Here is a 21,374-nt window from a genome sequence, read left to right on the forward strand (position 1 = left end):
TTGTGCTTTTATCAGAGTAGCATGGCATTTGTACCTGTATATTTAGTTCTATTTCATAGTGTACTTCTCCCTTACAATGATTAAAAATGCAATGAAAGATATATTTTTCGAGCCAACATAATAAACAAGCCCAGCACTCTGTGCCTGTGAAGATGTGAGCGGTGTCCCGCGGCGCAAACGCGTGGAAGCTCGCCATTCGCTCTCAGGGTTCAAGCTGCTTCGTTGCTTGGTAACCGCGCCCCGCGGCATCATGGAAGTTGTAGTCGAAAGAAGAATTCCATCCGTTTTGCCTCCGCCGGGAAACCAGAAAGATTAAACTACATATCCCAGAGTGCCAGTGTTAAAGTCAAAGCCCACCCCTCTGTGAACACGTGACCGCGCGTGAGCGAGCTACAATAACATTCCGCTTGCTTGCCGTGCAGCTGCAGTTTTCGCCTCTTTTGTCGTTCTTGTTGGCGTTTAGCTGCTTTGAGAGAATGAGACTGCAGTGTTTCGTGACGGCGCTGTGTCTCGGCGTGGGTGTCATGGCGGGGAAGTACTCTCGGGAGGTGAATGAGCCAGCGCCGAGTGGCAGCGATGGGCAGACGGTGGAGTTCAGGATAGCTAAACTTAACCAGGTGTGGGAGAAAGCCAAACGGGTATGTACCTTAAGACGAGAGAGGGGGAAAAAAACGCTTCATGGTTTGTTTTTTTTTAGACAAGTGTTGGTTGCAGCTAAGCAATGTTGGTTATTTCCTCCAGGTGCACAAAGGCTGTCCTGGTAAAGCAGCCACGTTCAGGTGAATGTAACTATTTGCTGTGATGGTTTGCTCAGGTGTTTCAGCTCAGAGCATGAATGCGTGAGATGAGGATGACGTTGAAGTCAGCATGAGATGTGAAGCTTGAATAAAGGACTATTTCACTGTTTGCACAATATGTGTGCGCTACCTTTGATCCAGTTCACGGCCTAAAATACTTGGTCAAACTGAATTATATTAAACAAATTTTCATACCACACAGACAGGCACACCGATGACCCTTTGCTTTATACCACCTTACATGCGGTGAAGATGAAAACTACATCTAGACAACTTAGTTTACATTCATGGTGCATTCTATAAAATAAGGTCTGTGATTTGTAAAAACTTAATACCTGAGATAAACTTTAAAACTTACCACTTTTAGGTGTCACTGACGGAGAGACTACGCAAGCCGCAAAGTTTTTATACGATCTTTGATTGTTAAACAATGATTATGGAAATGTTTAACCTGTTTAGGTATGCTTTTTATTATGCTTTTATTTAACCTTTAATTATATAAGTTCTCTCATTGAGATCCAAAACCTGATTTAGAGAGACCTGTTTTAAAAAAAACAAAAACAAAGTATTGACACACTGACAATAGACATAGTTAAAACATTCAACTTAAATTAAATGAGCAAACAAGAGCAAGTTTCATAGAAATATTTCTCGATTTTTCTTGTGATAAATTTAAATTGTCCCACACACATCCAGGTAGATCGTTTCAGGTCCTGCTGTCAAACTAGAGAGAAAATGCCCCCCACCCCACAAGTTTTGATCATATTTATGGATAATGATGGACTTAAGTCCTGAGAGCGAGTCTGGACCGTCTAGATCAAAATGTACCAATGCATGATCCAAGAATATAAATGACAGTGGTGAATGAGCGTTTTACACTGTTATGGGCCGTAATGATCCATGATAGACAGCATCCAACATATGCAGAGAGCTGGCAGGTGCCTTCATATAAACCTTACAGCAATCTGCCAGAGGCAGGAAGGTCATTAAGACAAGATGTTTCCTTGCAATGAAAGAAAAGTAAGATCTATCTCTGAAGAAAATTCTAGTTTGGTCTTCGAAGTTTAGAACGTGACTTAAATAAAAGTTTGTCGAGTTTGTGAAACTTTAGGGTTAGTCTCAGATGAAGCAAGCCAGACTGAATAAAGTCGAAAGCAGGCTGCTCGTGTAAAAGTCTTTGCACAGCAGTAAAACACAGTGTCATCAGCATAAAAGTGTTTACAAGCATCAGTAACATTTTCGCATAAATTGAAAATAGTTGGACCCAAAATAAAACCCCGTGGCACACCTTCTGCAATATGAAGACAGACCACCGTGTTGCACACATTGTTAATGATTTCAGAGATAATTAGAGAACCAACACGTAGTGTTATCTGATAAACTAATATCTTATAGCCTTTAGGATAGTAGGATCAATTGTGTTAAATGCATTAAACAAGTCCATTTTTAAAATAGGCCTCTCTTACAAGTCATTGACTTGATGCAATCACCTAAGCTTCTTTAGATAACTTTAACCAGCTTGCTCTATAAACTGAATTTGACTGAACTGCATTATAGCTGTGATCAAATTGGACAGTATGTATTTTTATTCCGTCTAGAGTAGTGATGTCAACCTCCAGTCCTGAAGGACCCTCAAAGGCTGTCCTGCATGTTTTTAGAGATGTTTGAGCTCCAGTACAGCTGAATCAAATAATATAATTTAATCCTAATTACGGCATCAAGTTCTGTGAGGAGCCAGAATTTGATTGAGTTGTGCTGACCCAGGGAAAGATCGAAAACATCGAAAACGACATCCCTTGGGAACTGACCCTAGAAACCATTAGTCTAAATGATCATACTGTGTATTGATTTGATTCTGAACTGGTTCTGTTTTATGTAGCGCCTGGAGGTGACATTTCTTGTGAATTAGTGCAATATAAATGGATAGAGGTGAACTGTTGAAATAACCCCTCATCCCACCTCCCCCCACATCGTTTATATACGATATTAACAGAAGTACATACTGCACATGTGCAGCGGGGGTTAAAACAAAGACGCAGCTAATGGCTATTAGCATCTCCCAGCAAAACAATGAAGAATGGTCCAAGATCCATTGGGGGAAAAAAACAAACAAAAAAAATTATTATTCTAAGAGGGAAAAGACTGGAATATCGCTGGGAATACAGTATGAACGTTGGGGTTCACTGAAGCGGACGTTAAACCTGCTGAGACTCAGATGTGACCGCAGAGTTAATTGACGTGAGTAAATGTTCTGATATGAGGCTGCTAAAGTTTTTGTAGATTGGTTTATTTATTTAATAATAGTTGGTCTTTGATCACGCCGATGCTGCCGCTTTATTGCGAGGCATTGCAGAGGGTTAGGCTCTTTACATTTGATTTATAAATTAACCAAACCAGCATTATGATAGTTCTGCGATACTGCCGCTAGATGTTGCTACGTCTGTTTATGTGTTAATCGCACCTGAGAGCAAATTATTATTCAAGCTGTGTGTTAGTGTGCACAGTCATGAGTCAGCAGATTGAGTATTGGTAGCCTGAGCACACAACCGTGAAGATTGGGGCTGATTGGCTCTTGAGGTAAATTGGCTGGAAGAAGGTATTAGAAAAACAGAACGTTCACGGTTTCTTCCTTGACTGAAAGAACATTAAAAATAGTAACCGAGTAGACGCACTGCATGCAGCTTTCTACAAGCCTCCTCCCTCTTCCTGTCAAACTAACCCCGTATTTTCTGCTATTTTTGTGTTGACAGATGCAGCTGTCGCCAGTACGACAGGCCGAGCTGCACAGTGACCTAAAGATTCAGGAAAAAGATGAACTGCAGTGGAAGAAAATGAAGGTGGAGGGCCTCGACGAGAACGGGGAGAAAGAGGCCCAGCTCAGACGCAACTTTAATGGTGAGACAAGAACCTCGTGAGTTTAGAACAGCTTGATCTGTTCTGGGTCAATGTTACTTTAGCAGTTTTTAAAATAATGTAATGATAAAAATAAGATTGTATCTTTAAAATGTCTATCGTTTTCACACATCAATCCGTTTCATTAGAGGGGCTTCACGTAGCAAAGATTAAGGTCTGATTTTGTGCTCTGTTTTTTTTAAAGCTATTTAAAAATCATATGAAGTGTTCAGCATTCAAATACTAAATGGTGTTTACTTTTTTTTGACCGTACGTAACATTAACAAAAAATATCTTTAGTTCAGAGATATAATCCTGTGGAAGGGAGTTTAAGCATGGGGCACATTTAAATTAACAAAAAAAAATGCTTAATAAAGTTATGATGGAAACAGGAGCTGGTGCATGAAAGGATGTGCTCATACTAGGCTGCAGGCGATAAAGCAGCCGCCCACACAAGTATCTGGTGCTTTCTGCCACAAGCAGCAGGAGGATGCTCCATTCTCTGTAGCACCTGGCAGCTGTTCAGAAACCAGACCCCATACCTTCTCCAATGATCCCCTTAACACGATTTACACACGCAGCAGATCACTGTAACTATAAATGGAGAACTTCAAAGCGTTTAGACAACCTGAAAAATTAGAAATGAGTTTTGAGTGAAGTCTGTCTCATCAGCATGATGATTCAGATATGACTTCAACAAAATCCAAAGTGATGTAATGTGCACAAATATTTTCTTGTCTCTCAAATCATGTTTTTAATGATTTTTATTTCACGTTTACAGTTTAATGATTAGATTAATAGGTCGATTTCTACTGTAGAGTCCTATCGCTCTTTCAACGTCTCTGTCTCTTCCCCATCCTCCATCAACCTGTCTGTCCGTCTCATTCACTCTGTTCTTTTTCTAACTTTTTCCGGTATCATTTCAGAGGTGAACTGCTGCCTTTTTTTTCAAAGTACTTATTAGGGTTGTCACAATACTAAAATTTAAATCTGGACACAGATACTTAGAAAAATACTCAATACCATAGGCACATTATTTGAAGGCACGCGGTTCTTTCAAGGTAAGAGCAGTTTTGTTGTTTTATGATTTTTGTTTTCTTCTTCCCAACTGATTTGCCAGCTGGTTAACATTTTCCTGCACCGATTCATTCAAGTGCGTTGCGTAGTTAGAATAGTGCTACCGCCGAGTAAATGTAACTACGGTTCGTTTTAAACATTATGCTTGTTTTCGTTTTGCTTCGCTGTTGTTCGATAGTGCTATGAGCATTAGTACATCATTAATAGGGAAGATTAATGTTGATTTAATGGTGTTTTGTATAACTTTAGGAATAACCAACCAAGTGACTGATCACTACAGCGCCCCTAGCTTAATTATTAATATAATCAAGTGCTCTAAAGATATTGATATCTACTGAGCAAATCCTTCTTTAAAATATTTTCTCAAATGTTGTTTAACTCAGATTTGTATTGTGAGTTGAAACACATACCAAATGTTGTTCTGAATTAGTTAAGCTAATTAGTTAAGCTCCGCATTCTTTAAGATGAACTTCGGTTCTTTATCTTAGATCTGCAGTGAACCAAGATTCACTGAATTATTCTGATGATGGTTTTCACCCATTTTATTCATCCTTTTTAGTTTCTTTTGTCTGTATATAGTTCCTTGGCTTCCTTTTATCTTAATTGTGTTTAGATGTTTAGTTAAGCTTCACTAGCCTAGTAGAGAGGATTTATTGATTTGAAATATAGTGTTAATTCAGATTTACACCATTCTATAGTGATGTTCATTTTATTTCTGTTAATAAATTCTTGAACTTGAAGAGAAGTTGTCACTCCTTTTATTTCATATGTGCACAGAGTTTGCTGTTAAAATAACACCAGTGCTCGAATCATTCCTTTCAACCATTCTCCTGATATCAGCGGTTTCGGCTGATATTCACAGGACAATACCTAACAGACCGAGAGTTATTTATTAAGCATTAAATAACTTAAAACAGTGCGTAATAATGCCACAACAGAGATATCAATTATTGTAAGCTTATGACTTTTTTTCCCAGTTAAACCCCTGTGTATTTTACTTGTTAGTGTTTAGTCAACTTTGAAATAGTATTATATAAGTATTTTTAGTGCGTGAGCAGTTGAGATAAAAAAAAAGGAAAAACTTTCATATTTTCACCATTGTTTAAAACCATTGTTGATCAGGGAGCAGTGGTGATGCAGGAGTGGTCGGTATGACAAAGGTCCTTGAAGTAGCCGTCCAGGGTTCGAGTCCCAACCCGTGCAGCTTTTAATGCTTGTCTTCCCCCTCTCTAACTCAGCCGCTTTTCCTTTTCAGCCTAATTTCAAATAAAGCCCATTAGTGCCAGAAAAATAAGAAGTTTGGCAACAATCCTCAGACATGCTGACTAGTTTTGATCTATGAGTTCCTCTTTATTCTCCAGTGACGGAGTAGCGTTTATGTACCAAGCAGAGCTACATTTAAGAAAGCCCTCCTGATATTACGTTCTAAGTTTCATTTTTCTTTGGCACTTTTTAAGGTAAAAAAATATTCCTTGCTCTCTTTGGTTGTCATTTTGTAACACCTGTCATTAAACTCGCTTTGAGAATAAAATCTTGTTTTAGTGTATCCACTCATCGTAGATCATTTAAGTCAAAAACATTGGTTCAAAGAAGTGCAGAAGTCCATTTGGTGCCATAAAACAGTATACTACTTTTTGTGGGCTGTTTTATTGAGAAGATAAAACAGCCCTATGTCTTCACTCGATGCATTTTTGAGTTAATATGTCACACTAATGGCTTATAAGAGTGCTGAGATGTTGCTGAATAAGCTGCTGAAAATCGGTTTACTGGAACAGAATAGTTGGCGCAGAGTTTCTGAGGGACTAAGTCCAACATTATGAGCTGCAGGAGTATAAAATCTTTCTTACAGAACAAAACAAAAAAATAAGGTACCCTGGTTAGCTTTTTCATGGGTTATTAGTTTAAGTAAGGTTTCCCAAATGAACATTCAGGTAAATGGGTGTTTTTTTTCTCCATAATGTTAAATTTCAAGTATTTTGTAATGTACCATGACAAAGAAAAGCCATTTTTTCAGCAACTTACCCCCAGGTGCCTTTTTAATGTAAGGAAAAAAGTCTGTTTTGTTACTTTGGCCTTCATTATGGATCATTCTTGGCTGTTGTGCAGTGACTTTGTGTGGATTAAACGAGTTACCGTCAAGAGGTTAAATAATGGCTATCCAGGTCTGACTCACTTTATGTCCTCTTGGTTGTCATTCCCCTACAGCAAACTTTGCTGCCACTGGTTCTAATACGCTTATGGCATGATTGTGTGCCACAGAATCTAACTATACCAACATCTGCATGTTATGCAGTGATCCTGGCCAAGTACGGCATGGATGGGAAACGGGACATGCGGCCGATGGAGAGCAACTCACTGAAAGACCATGAGGCCAAAGATGGAGAGATGTTTGACGATCCCAAGCTGGACAAGCTGTGGAACAAGGTTTGTGCTCGGACTTAGAGGAAAAGAGACAATACAGAAGTGAGGTTTTGGTTAATCTGTTAATTTTGTGTACAGTTGTGTGCTAAAAAACAAAAGTTTGCATTGTTAGATATTTTTACACATCATCTTCTGCTATATATATTGCTATGCAGTGCCAAAAAGTATGGCTTTAGTCTTTTTGGTATCTAAGTTTAGGGGTTCAACCTTCAAAGTATAGATGGTTAAAGCTCCAAAAGTAATGAAAAAATGAAATGAGAACACATTTAAAATCTGATCAAGTAAAATTGTTAATTTGTGCACCTTATTTAATCTGTTGCTGTGAAGTCAGTACAGAAAGTGAATAAACTCAGGACATTAGGAAAGGTGAATGTTTATTTAAATCTCTTTTTTTTTCTTTGTTCATAAATCCAATTTATTTGAATAACAAAGTGATTCTTACAGTTGGTTTGGGGTCCTTCTAAGTTGTAACAAGTCTTCCTGTTTATTTGACACTGTATTGCACATTATTTGCTCACCAGCAACGCCAGGCTGAATGGCACTTTTTGTCATGGCAGCTAATTCTGGAGCTCTTGCATACAGCGCATGTGCATCATGGCTACTGCCTTTACACAACTCAAAGGTTGCAACAATTACCTGATTTTGTTTACTCTCATGCAACACTATGCAAATGCTCAGTCTACACCTTGACAAAGATTCACTTACCTTGATGTCAGATGCTTTAAGCTGAATGGACCTGTCTGTATGACCTACTTTCTGACTCATTGTGCTAATGGTGGGGGGGGGGGGGGCAGTCATGACGGTAAAAGTTGCGTACCCCACCCTGATGGGGCAGAACTCTTTGAATTCTGCACTTTTGATCCCGGTACATGTGCACTGTTCAAAGCAAAGGTGCATCAAAAGCAACACGTGATCGGATAAGAATGTTCCAAAATAGCTCCGATTTCACTCAGAAATTGATTTTTATTGATTGATTGATTATTGATTTAAAAAAGGCTTTTGATACCATTGACCACAACATATTGCTGACCAAACTAGAAAGGTATGGGATAAGGGGAGTTGGGTTAGATTGGATAAGAAGCTACTTAGGAAATAGACAGCAATTTGTTCAAATAGGGGAACATAAATCAGAGCTCTTGGAAATTACATGTGGAGTACCACAGGGTTCAGTGCTGGGCCCCAAATTATTTATCATTTATATAAATGACATCTGTAAAGTTTCAAGGGCACTGTCATTGATTTTATTTGCAGATGACACAAATGTATTTTGTTCGGGCGAAAGTTTACCGCAGATCTTGGAGCTAATTACAACAGAAATGAATAAATTTAAAATTTGGTTTGACAAAAATAAATTATCTCTTAATTTGGACAAAACAAAGTTTATTATATTTGGAAGAAAGAATTCTGAGATTAATGGAAACATTTTAATTGATAATAGAGAAATCAAAAAAGTGAATGAAATAAAGTTTCTTGGTGTGATTTTAGACCACAAGATCTGCTGGAAACCACATGTAAGCTATGTGAAAAATAAGCTTGCCAAATGCTGTGCTATTCTTAGTAAGGCGAGTTATATATTGAACCCAAAATCTCTAAAAATGCTTTATTTTTCATTGTTCTTGCCATATTTGATTTACTGTGTTGAAGTTTGGGGCAACATCTATAAGAGCACATTACAATCCATATGTACACTACAAAAAAGAGCAATAAGAATAATATGTAAAGTAGGATTTAGAGAGCACACCAATCGATTATTTTTAAAGCTATATACATTAAAATTCACAGACCTGGTAAAATTTAAGACAGCGCAAGTAATGTATAAAGTAAAAAACAAACTCGTGGCTAAAAATATAAATGAATTGTTTCAAGAACGAGATGAAAAATATAACTTTAGAGGAGATGCAGTATTCAGAACGAAGATGGTACGAACAACGATGAAAAGAATGACTATATCAAGTAGTGGAGTGAAGTTATGGAATAGTTTAAAGCCGTGTTTAAAGCAGAGTGTGAACATAAATTTGTTTAAGAGAAGGTACAAAAAATTACTTTTGGATAAATATGTAGACGAGGAAAGATAAAAAAACAGGTTTATGGAAGAGTGAATGTAATTAGTTAAATGAGCAACTTAGGTCACTTGAATCATTAGGGATGGGAAACTTAAAAGTTTATACTTCGTCCCATTCCTTTTCGAACAATTTATTATGGTTTATGTATTCATTGTGTTGTGTTGTATTTACACATCTTATATTGTTTTGTTGTTCGAATAAACTGAACTGAACTGAACTGAAAGACCTGAGCGAAAGTCCCGTTGCCTCCAATTTTGTGTTGTCACGATACCAACATGTATTTCGGTACTTTTTCAAATAAAAAGAAAACACAAAAAATATCATTACTAACTTTATTTAAAAAAAAAAAAAAAAGACAAGCTTTTCTAATGCACACAATTTAAAAATAAAAAAATGATTCAAAACACTGACATTTTCTAATTGTACTCAAAAATTTATTTTAGAACAATCAGTGTGAAAAAAAAGTATTAAGCTTAAACAATGAGAACAAATACAATTACTTGAAAATATAATGAAATACTAACTGTAGCGGCAAAATCTTTTTCTCCCAAACCCACATTGAATACATTAATTTTGTGCGACTGCAGACCGATCGATGCTTTTACATATTGTCGGCAAAGTCTCCAACAACACAGAGAAAAGTCGCTGATCTTGCACCTCGTCCTCACAGCGATGCAAGTAGCGGGCCCATCCAAATGCAGTATAGTACCGTTTTAAATGCCACAGTACCGAACCCTACTGCACTTTAAGCCTGTTTACTGTTGCGATGACTTGGATAACTGAGAATTTGCACAGGCATGTTCCTAAAGAGCTGTTTCATTTCCTAAAATATACATCCAAAACACTAGCATATATGCCAAGATGGTAAACGGTGTGACCAAGCAATGTTGTGTTTCAGGACTTGTAGTCAACTCCAGCTAAATCTTTTTAGTAATCACATATTGTAAAATGATCTTAGTAACCTGCTACTAGCGAACTCCTCTCTGTTGTCTTTTACCAACAGGCCAAGATCTCTGGAAAGTTCTCCGACGAGGAGCTGCAGAGCTTAAAAAGGGAATTCCAGCACCACAAGGACAAGATCCACGAGTACAACATCCTGATGGATACAGTGAGCAGAACTGAGGGTGAGCCAAATGTTTGCACTAATGCAACGCTCTGGCCAACATGGCAGGATAAAACTCCTGCTGCCCTCATTATTTATTGGTCTTAGCAGCCCATAGCAGGTTTGTGATTTTCATAGAATGATAACCTGGAGTAGAAAGGCCACAATATCATGGTTTTTACACACAAATTAAGAAAGAAGATCTGACAGGATGTCATTTTTTTTCTTTAAAAGTGAGGTAAGTCTAAAATCAAATCTATTTACTGATACAGTGACTAGGGCTGGGCAATATTAACCTGACAACAGCCAGCTGTATGTATCGCTCCGCCTAGCTCCACTCACATACATCTGGGACACGGCCATAGGCATTGCCTTTACTGAAGGCTGGGCCTTATCAAAACTCCTTGCATATGATTGGATAAGCCACTTGTCTGTCATCTTTATCAACGTGCTATTTCAACCAGTCACACCGAAGCTAACCCGTGACGCTGATGAGACCGACGCCGGAAAAAAAAAACCTTTTTTTTTTTTTATGTGTTTGCGGCTCTAGTGCAGGGTTTCCCGCAGCGCTATCTTGGCGAGGCGGCCGCGGAAAACGTGTCGTACACCCCCCCCCCCCCCCCCCCCCCCTAACCTGACAACAGCCAGCTGCATGTATCGTTCCGCTAGGCGGAGCGATACATGCAGCTGGCTGTTGTCAGGTTACCCCCCCCCCGCTCCGCGGAGAAAAAGTCATCCACCCCCCCCCCCCCCCCCGCTCGGCGAGTCGGTCCGCCTCGCATAAGCAAATCCATGCGGGAAACACTGTAGTGGCACACCTTTTATTGACAGTGAGCTGACAGGAAGAGGGGGAAGACAGGCGGCAAAGCGCCGCGGGTCGGAGTCGATCCCGGGCTGACCGCGTTGAGGACTAAAGGCCTCCCAATATGGTTAGCGCTAACCGCTAACCGCTCCGGGGCGCGTCCGCGTACGCGCCCCGGAAAACAAAACTTGCCAAATCCGGTCGGGAGAAGGGCGAAAACATGGTTTCCACCAACAAAAGCCTTCAGAGCCGTTCTCTGATGTTCTTTTAATGAAACAATATCAGATAGATTGGACAACACGGAGGAAATAGCAGCATCAATGCTAACGGTTGCTTCCTCGATGCGAGCCGCCATTGTTGTTGGAATCTCACGGTGGCTTCTCCACTACGTCACATCCATGAAACACCCGCCCTGCATCCTGATTGGCCAGACCAAAAATTTGGTTGGGGAAATCATTTTCAATGAGCCGTGTCCCAGATGTATGTGAGTGGAGCTAGGCGGAGCGATACATACAGCTGGCTGTTGTCAGGTTAGGGCAATATGGCTGAAAAGTAAAATTTCTGTCTTTCTTTCTTTCTGAATCTGATTAATCGATTTTCTTCCCTTTTTTGTTCATAAAAACAAATTGCTAATTATTTTTAAAAACTTGACCTGAATGCAAAGTGCAACTTATTACAAGCTTTAAAACATGCTTATAAAACAAGATGGCAGGCCCCGCCATAGTAAATAATGAAAATATAGCACAAAATGTTTGCTGCTAGTGGTATTGCACAACTAAGAACAGGCTTCACTTTGCTTGTGTAACTTCACACCAACTTCAAAAATATGTAAATTAATAAAATTGAAGTGCCTCGTTTTAGGGTAAAAGGTTTCCTCTTTGGATTATTTTGATAATTTATTTTCCTAAACATATTGTCAAAATTTCATGCTATTACCAAAACAATTTCCCCTTTCGAGACTGATAAAGTGCAACGTTTCATGGAAGCCCAGGAGATACATTGGCAAAAGAAATCACAGGAGTTGCACATTCAAATTAATCCTAACTCTAACAATGATAGTGATATTATTTATAACATTTATTTATTTTGATTCATAGACTTGAGCAAAAAATCAGATTCAACACCCAAACCTGCACATGTTTTTAATGCATAGTTTGCATGAAATATCACGGCTTTTTGCCAATCTGCTCTTTATAGGGTAACACCAGAATGAACAGCAGATATTAGCTGGTTAATTAGTTTGACTTTCTGCTTTTGTTCAGACACAGTAAACTGTAGCAGCCATTCTGCTTTTAGCTCGTCAACTATACGTTTAAAACGTCAGGAAAGGATTAGTGCTATAGCCTGTGTTCAGCCAGCTGATCAGCAGTGCACAGTTACAGGTAATAACACTACAGAATGTATTGCACACTGTTGATATTTACAGTTTAAAACAGGTTGATTTAAATTACAATTTTAAGTAAAAGGGATGGTGTTAAGGATGAGTCTCTGAAAGAATCCGATCTGTTTGGATACTCATGTTGCCGCACAGCGCTGCTTTTATAGGTCCAGAGTCTGAGCAGTTCTAAGTTTATTGCTCAGTTCTGAGGTCAGGCGGCAGGTATCAGACGGGGACACGTTCCTGCCTCTGCTCTGTCCCCCATCACTGCTCATCACATCAAACTGGGAGATTTAAGTAGAGCTGACAGAACCCTACAGTGTTTCACGTTTACGTGGGGGAGCACATCTCTTTCGGACCCGTTGACACGTTGCTGCCGTTTCCTGCCCTAACTTTTTTTTTTTTTAAAGATACTTCTCAGCCTCCAATGCGCCGCCAGACAAGCCAGAGGTTTTTTCTGCTTGTCCAACACATTTAGATATTGAGCCAATCACATGTTGCCTGTAGGGGAGGGGAGGTCATCTCGTTTTACCTCCACCACATTACTGCTTTTTCTGCTCACCGTCTTTCTAGTCCCTGATTTTTCATTCGGTTTGCCGTTTTTCTTTTGATCTAAATGTCAGCTGGTATTATTCAGAAAGTACGCAGCGATCCAGGCCGTCTTTGTTTGAGTTTTTTGCCTCCTGGAAGATGAGACTGGAATCTCATAACCCGACGGTGTTAGCCAGTAAGTCCAGACTTATAGGTGACTCACGGATCTTACAGAAGAACAGATTTTAATATCAGAAGACCAGACCAATTGCTTTTCAATGCTATTTCAGAGCTACTACAAAACTCTTATTAAAACGTTTGTTTGATTTCTCCTCCATCCTTCTGTCATTTCTTCCTCTTTTCCTTGACTCGTCTTCTCTTGGCCTCACGCCCTATCGCCTCCTCTCCTCCCCTCTCCATAGAAATTCACAAGAACGTGATCTCCCCCATGGACGGGGACACCAAGGAGCACGTGCTGCAGCAGAAGCACACCGAGCTGAAGGAGAAAATGAGAGACCTCAACCACGGCTTCGAGCGCCTCCGCAAAATCAGCCACGAGGGCTTCTCTCAAGACAGCGGTGAGGGAGGAACAACGCGCCTCACTTCACATCCGCCCTAACACTTTAGATTGGTAATCATAGTAACAGTCTGCTGTAAGCTTCATATAGTCGTGGTATTACTCAAATGTTTCTGGGCTTTTAGTTAAACTTCAATTTAGTTTTCTTTGGGTGAGTTTATTCAAAGCTCAATTCCGCCATTGAATTTGTCATTCAAATTTTTTCTTTTGCCTCATATTTGCGACCTTTTTATCTGTCCTCTCCCTCGTTTAAGCATCTTTCTTTGTCAGCTTTAGTTGCCTTGTGGATAGTTTAGGTGAAGTCTTTTTGCTGTTTTAGTTCTGGCCTAGTGACCTCTCTTACAATATTTCAGTATTCCTATATTTTATTTTCTCCTCCTGTTTTGTTAAAGAGGAGAAGTGTGTGCAGAAATCTTAATCCATGCATATGATCCAGGGTAAATAAGTAGCCTTGAAGAGCATATCTGGATAACTATGTAATGAAATGATCTGTGGGAGAAGTTTATTTTATTGACATTTGCTAAAGAAATGAACGGAGAGCCTTGAACGAGAATATTTTTTGTTGCGCTTGGACAAAGTTTTGAGCAATTTCAGTGTAAATGCCTCTGACCCACCGCAAATTTCAACCTGCAAACACCTCTGTTGGGACTTCTTTAGGAACATTTGTCTCCTTTCAGAAAATGTGTCGTGCAATGTTTTAGGACTTAGTCAATTCCTTCTAGAGCAGAAGGAGAGCACATGATTTAGTCAATAAAATCTAGTGTATTTTCAGTGAGAATCTTCTTGTGATGTCTGGATTTGAAGACTAAATTTACAAGGTCAAATCTTCGGCAGTAAAGTGTAGGCATAAAACTTGCCATGGGAACGAGTGTTGCACTCAGAGTATAGATTAGTTTCCCAGATGATATCAGCATTTGTTTGAACCTTTGCATCTTGTGCGGTTTTGATTCCCTATATGAATTCTGGGAAAAAGCTGATCGCTATGATATGGACAAGAAATGCACATACTGCAAAAGGTTAAAATTGGACTCCAAACAAGCAGATCAAAGGACTTTCCTGGTGTGAATACAACCTTTTTAAATAGGTTTAATATTCCTAATTCCTAAATGGTGATGAACAAGGGATTCATTTTCAATTTTAAAAATTAGTTTGCCAGTAACTTTGTAAGTACGTCATAGTTTACATTTTTTGCAAAAGTACATTACAAACATTACTGACTAAACTAAAGCTGTGATTAAGAAGGGATTAGGTTTTGCCTTTTGAAAAAAGGCTCATCAAAATAAAATTTTAATCATCAGTTCCCAGTGTACAAAACTGGATTAAACATTACTTAGCTAAACCAGACATGAACATAGTGATTATGTGGGTGTTTAAACAAAAGATCTGATGATTTTAAATAATAGTTTGTTGATTCTTTATAGGCTTTAAAGACCAGTCCGCCGCTTTTTCAGACATAATTGCTAAATTATACATGTAATTATATACATTATTATTTATACATAATTTTTGTGTGTTAAATTTATAATTTCACTGGATTGTCTGAAATAAATTATTTATTCATTTAATGATGCAGGTTTGTAACTTTGCCTGCAAGCTGAATTTTTTGGTATTTGTCGGTTCACAAGCATACAAGAGTTTGTACCGCTCCTGATTCAACCAGTTGTGGCCGAACCAATTATCAATCTGGTTGGCCAGGTTAGAATGTTTGGCCATAGTAACAAAAGTTTTATTATTGTACTGCGCATAAGCACTGATTTCCCTTCTCCATCATATTTTCTGTTTCTCTATTGTAGTTTCTAAAAAAGAAAGATCTAATAAAAAAATGGAGTGTCTCCCATGTTTGGAATATATAAAATAAGAGCATTTTCAAAATGATGTCACCTTTAGTTCTTCTATATGGCCTGGAGATTATGATTTTTTTTTTTTTAGGGTTTTTAACAGCATATATAATTATTTAGCACATTTTCTCTTTCCGTTGTTTGGGCTTTCAGTTTATGCATTTCCAAAGATGGAAAATATATTTTAGAAAAAGCGTAAAAGGAAGAAACCGAGCACCAAGCAGCTAAAGGTTGTTATAGTCTGGCATCAATACATAACATAATGGCCCTTTTAAGAACGTGTCTCTCCCGTAAGGTGAGGATTTATATGGCGCTTTGTCCACTGAGGAGGAGAAATGTGGTCTGAGATCAGTGCCCTGAGGACTTTATGAACGTAAGGATATAAAGGCACTGTGGCGACTAGCAGTCTGCCTGTAATTCATCGCAGTAGAGATGACTGCCTGTGACAAAAACTGTGATTTAACAAACTAAAACTCTGTCAACAATCAGGCAGACATCATTTCTCCATCAGCCGTGTCCAGTGTTGCTATTCTGATGCACGTGTGCTAATTTTTTACAAACACCTGCTCACTGGACTTCGTATAAATAAGCCATGTGGCGTTTGGGTAAACACATAGCAGCAGTGAATGGAAGCAGCTGAAAGTCTCACCTTTCTACACATCATCAGTCACTATCGAGTTTACTTGACAAAACCCGTGGCAGTCAGCAGATCTTCTTTATTGGCAGAAGACGCATAAAATATGAAAAGGCCTGTCAAACAACAAATTTATCAATATGAGAAACTTTATGCTCACAAACAACAACAACAACAGTTGTTTCAATAGTCTGCCTGCTGAGTCACTGTGAGCATGTTGTTTCCTCACCTTATGTTAGTCCTTCCCTCCAAGCCAGAGTTCTGAGGTCTGCAGAGCAGGATCTTTGGGGAAAGTGATGTGCTCGCTATATTATTTTTTGTTGCTTAAAAAAATCCAGAAAAACAAAATACATCTGCTGTCTGTTTACAGTAGGTAATCATGCTGTGTAGCTCAGGATGACATGTAATCCATATATGGTTGTAGCTTTGCGTTTCTCTTATGTCGCTCACATTCAAGGTTGTTGGTTTTTTATTTGCTCTTTAAACTATTAAGTTATAGCTGTATTGGTGCTATGAGTAGCCAAGAATCAAGTAATGGCTCAGGATCTGTCAGGAGTTGCATTTCCTTGCACATCCCCTCCAGATACCATTGTATCTTGGATAGTGAAGTCAAAGTTACTGCCACTGGCTCTACTCTGCGTGAGTGGAAATGAGAAGCAGATTTTAAAGGCTTTATTAACGTAAATGTGCCATATCACTGCAAACTATCGGGCATATGTTAGATTATATGCATCTGTTTAACTCCGCTTTAACTATGCGTATGCAGTTTTTAAATGATTTTACTGCACTGATCAATCAGCAAGAGATTGGAACCAGCCAATTTTCCCTTGAATCGCCTCTGATCAGTGGTTGGTTAGTCAAATACTGAAAAAAAGACTGAAAAACATTTTTAATTCTAAATGCAGTACAACTATAACTCAGTTTTGGTGTTAAAGCATATCAACAAACATCAGAGATAATTTCATAATTCCTTCATTTTCTGTTCTGTTCACATCAACCTCTGCCAAGCTGCCTACGGGACATATTTACTGTAATGGTCAGTGTGTTTTTTTATGTTCAATTGTTGGATTAAAACAGTTTGCACTAATGAGAATCTTTGCACTTTATTGCTGAGGGAAAAAATTAAAACTAAAAAGCCTGATGTGTGTATCTCTATATTCCACTTCAGACTGGGACGCAATGAACTAACTAGAAATATAATACATCTTTACCTTTCATATAGTATGAATATCTCTTGTGAATAATCAGGAAATGTTCATATCTGGGGAAAATTGACATAAAAACTTGGAGCTTTTATCCAGGAAGGGTCTTAAATTTTGACCTGGAACACATTTAGAAACGCTGTTCATTCCTAATTTCTGTGTGTCAAACAAACGAGAAGCCATTTATGCTGCGATTTACTGTTATTAAAACCTCCTGCGACTGTGTACGCTCAGGGCCATGTCCCTGCTTCCGAGCCGCCGTGGCTCCGAACCGTCTCCTTCGATTATCTCTTCATCTCTCTCTCCGTCTGCCGTTGCTCTGCAGAGTTTCGGGAGCCGCGTGTGATTGAACTGTGGGAGGCTGCAAAGAGGGCAAACCTCAGCAAAGATGAGCTGGAGTCTCTCAAGGTGAGGCTCACTGCACTTTGAGGTTGTTTTGTGGTGTTTTTTTCTTTTCCTGCCTTTAGGAAACCCAGGAGTTCAGCTTAGAAACTTTTAACTCAAGTGCTCTTGCGGTGGAAGCAGTATTAAATGTATTACTTTGCCCTCCGCTCAGTATCGCAGCCGGGATCACAGGGCTACATTCAGCTTGGGTTTGCGCTGACATCTCTGCTCTATTCACTGCTTCGAGTGTTTATCAGCTCCACTGTGCACGTAATTGAAGGTGAACTCGCTTCGCATCCATCTATTCTCTGCTCATTCAGGAGGAGCTGCGTCACTTTGAGACCAAGGTGGAGAAGCACAGCCATTACCAGGAGCAGCTGCAGCTGTCTCACCAGAAGCTGCAGCACGTCGAGTCTCTGGGAGACAGAGAGCACATCAAGAGGAACCAGGAGAAGTACAACACGCTGGCCGAGAAGACCAGGGAGATGGGCTACAAGGTAAAAAATGGATCCTTAAAAAAAAAAAAAAAAAAAAAAAAAAAAAAAAAGAACCTGCTGTCAGAACCTGTCGGATGAATACAAATCCACGTATGAACTTATTTTGTAAACACGCTGATTAGCTGCTGGGTTTTATAGGGGATGGATTATTCACTCACCTACAGAGTCTTGTAGGGAATTTGTTTTTGTTTTTTTCATGTTTTCAAATCTGCAGAATAATGTTTGGTTTCTCCAGGCTTTTTAAATTTTCCACCTATTTTCTAAAGAATGAAAGTCTAATTCGGCTCAACAGAACACTGCAAAAAGAGAACTAAAAATGAGTAAAATTTTCTTGAAATTAATGTATTTGCCCTTGATTTGAGCAGGTAAATAAGATTATTTGCCAATGGAATGAATTTATTTACCCCTAAAATAAGATAATTAGATGTATTGCACTTGAAATAAGATGGAGATGAATTGTTCCAATTGTAAGCGCAAAAATCTTATTCCATTGGCAAATAGTCCTATTGACCTGCTCAAATCAAGGAAAAATACATCCATTTCAAGAAATAAATTCTTATTTTTAGGTCTATTTTTGTAGTGAAGCATTGGTTTTATTTTAAATCAACATGCCTTTATTATCTGACATTAATTTTAGTATTTACCATTTTCACTGACTGAATGCGCTCTTTAAAATTATACTGCCTCTGAATTCTACAAGACTATAAATTTAGATTGAGGTGGACGTCTTCTAATATGCTATAAAAATAAGCACCGAAACTCTTATTTTTTTTTTAGGACTTTTCACAAACAAAATAAAGGCGCCAAAGTTCAAACCAACCTTGAAAGGATCTGTGTTTAGTCTAGGATGCTCTGTTCCTTAGTTGACAAGTATAAGAGTTACAGATATGGAAAAAGTTTAGTCCAGATGCCATAAAAGCTGGGCCCCTAAAGCATTTATTCTTGCTGAACTCTTTTTAGTGGTCATTTATTCATGTTAGGAAAAGAAACGTTCAAAGTAAAAATATTCTTATTTGGATTCTTACACGTGTGCCGCTCTGTGTGATTTCAGATGAAGAAACACATGCAGGACTTGTCCAATAAGATCTCTCGTCAGGGTCTGCAGCACAACGAGCTGTGAGAGGTTCAGCTCCTGCTCACCACCTCTGAGGCATCGCAGAGGAACGGCACGCTACTGGAAAAAAAACTCTTTCCTGGAAGGTTTTCTATGTTTGTATTTTTTGTGTATAACTAGATGAATAAATCAATCATTTATTATTTACTAACTTGGAAAATCAGATGGACATATCCCTTTGTTGTCAAATGAGCTGATCAGATACAACCAGCTGCTAATGAAATAATTTAAATACGAATATTCTGTAGTAAATTCTACAATAAATCGAACAAATGTAGTAAAAAAAATCAGTTTTATTAGGAAAATACGGCAATACTCCTTGATTTCTACCAGATCTTATCGGTGAAATAAGGGCAGCTGTGTTTTATTTTTTTCTACCCAACATTTCTCATTAATTGTGGAAATGAAATATTTGAATTTGTGACGCCATCGCTGTTGGTTTATGGAAATGCTGTAAAGACGTTGATGAGAACAAGCAGATAATTCAGACCAGAACCTAAAATCACAATCTTTAATGTTCATGAAGAGGAAAAAGCCAACAATATACACAAGTAAGGTTTTAAAAATATATATTCTATGTAGAAAGCTGGGGATAAATAAAGAGAAGCCGTTAATATTTACAAGTCCTGCTGAAGGAAAACAGTGTGTGTTTGGGACATTAACAAGGTAAAGTCGCTATACGGACACATTCTCATGACTCATTTGCTTGTTTTCTCTTCATCTTGAGACATCAAGTAGAAAACAGAAGGTGTACAAAATCATTTGTTTTGTCAAATATCAAACAATTATCCCATGACGTTAGAAAGGAGAGTGGCTGAAAACCCAAATGGTACGCTTCCCTGCTTCAGTGCCGCCCTCGGAGAGCCGCTGCAGCAGAAGCAGCATCGATTGCTGCGATGAATAATGTCGGCGACCGGCTGATTACTCAGCTGTGTCCTGCTCGGCCCACATGGGCTCGGATTAATGTCATTTGCACCGGGGATCTAACTCTGAGCCGCTTATTTCAATCGAGCGCTTCCCCGCTCTGATGTGGAATGATGGCTCTGCGAGTCGGGACTCTTTACAGTCGATTGTTGGTTTCACTGCAGCGTGGAGGGCTTGATCTCGTGGCGAGATCGCGTAAAAAGAAAAGCAAAACCCAGATTTTATTTTTTTTTTTTCCCCCTCAACAATCATAAGTGCCATGCAGCCAAATTCCTGCCAAACACTAATTTAAAAAAAAAAAACAGTTACACTCTAAAAGATGACAGCAGCATAAAGACCTCCCACACCTTTTCTTACTTGAGTGGAATGGATTGCGTGTGCAGATGACTGCGCGCTGGCGAACCTGTGGGCGTGTTTAAGTGCCGCAGCGATGGCTACGGCCGGCTGCGCGCGGGCCTTCCAGCTTATTGAGATGTCCAGAGTGGCTGGAGGGAGGAAGCTGCAGTGGGAAAGCGCTCTGAAGTGCTGCTCGGAGAGTTGGGCGTCGCGGAGTCAGTTCTGTGGCCCTCGCCACCTGCTCTCCAGCTGAGTCAGCCTGTCCTCTCTGCCCTGAACATGCTCCGCCCCCACTCTGTGAGCCGTTTCCATGGCAGCGATGTCGAGGTGGGCGTACCTGATGGAGTCATCCTCTGATTGGGGAGAAACGAAATACTTTGGGTGTTACTTCGCATCGCCCTTTAACTTATTGACAGACAGATTTGGTGAAACACATCGACTTCTTTTATCCATTTATCTGTTTTGTTTTTTTTTGTTCTGAATGACGATTACTTTGGTTATTCATCTTGAACTGTTGTAAATTTCTCACTTTTTTTTTAAAATGGCTTCATTTTCACTTTTGCTATTAAAACAGTATTGAATTTCTTAATGTTTCTTGCTCCTTTTTGTTTAATCATCTTTTAATGTAATTTTCACTATAGTAATTTGGCACATTTTTTAAAGAACTTTCAATCAGTGATAAACTGATCTAAATGAAGTTTAGGATCCTTTTGTATAGATTTAAAAAAAAACACAATGGATAATGTTTGAGACGCCTGCTCTGTTTTTACTGGTCGTGACATTTCTCTAACAAATCAATAAACAT

General features: G+C 39.0%; 2 protein-coding genes across 2 annotated transcripts in view; one reads left to right on the forward strand and one right to left on the reverse strand.

Moving 5' to 3' along the window:
- The first annotated feature begins 354 nt into the window (after positions 1 to 354).
- lrpap1 (low density lipoprotein receptor-related protein associated protein 1) lies at positions 355 to 21,154 on the forward strand. Its single transcript, XM_012870198.3, has 8 exons — positions 355 to 638; positions 3,548 to 3,692; positions 7,060 to 7,190; positions 10,254 to 10,374; positions 13,486 to 13,641; positions 17,640 to 17,722; positions 18,019 to 18,195; positions 19,247 to 21,154. Exons 1-8 carry the CDS (start codon positions 477 to 479, stop codon positions 19,313 to 19,315), a joined length of 1,044 nt encoding a protein of 347 aa, XP_012725652.2. The 5' UTR covers positions 355 to 476; the 3' UTR covers positions 19,316 to 21,154.
- The window catches only part of dok7 (docking protein 7), a 30,630-nt gene continuing 29,062 nt past the window's right edge, over positions 19,807 to 21,374 (reverse strand). Inside the window, exon 12 of the mRNA XM_021320274.2 lies at positions 19,807 to 20,922. Within this exon, the coding sequence (XP_021175949.2) occupies positions 20,786 to 20,922 (137 nt within the window). The 3' untranslated portion in view covers positions 19,807 to 20,785. The remainder of the gene's footprint in view (positions 20,923 to 21,374) is intronic.

The sequence above is a fragment of the Fundulus heteroclitus genome, chromosome 5 (genome assembly GCF_011125445.2).
Source record: "Fundulus heteroclitus isolate FHET01 chromosome 5, MU-UCD_Fhet_4.1, whole genome shotgun sequence".
In the NCBI taxonomy this organism is placed as follows: domain Eukaryota; kingdom Metazoa; phylum Chordata; class Actinopteri; order Cyprinodontiformes; family Fundulidae; genus Fundulus; species Fundulus heteroclitus.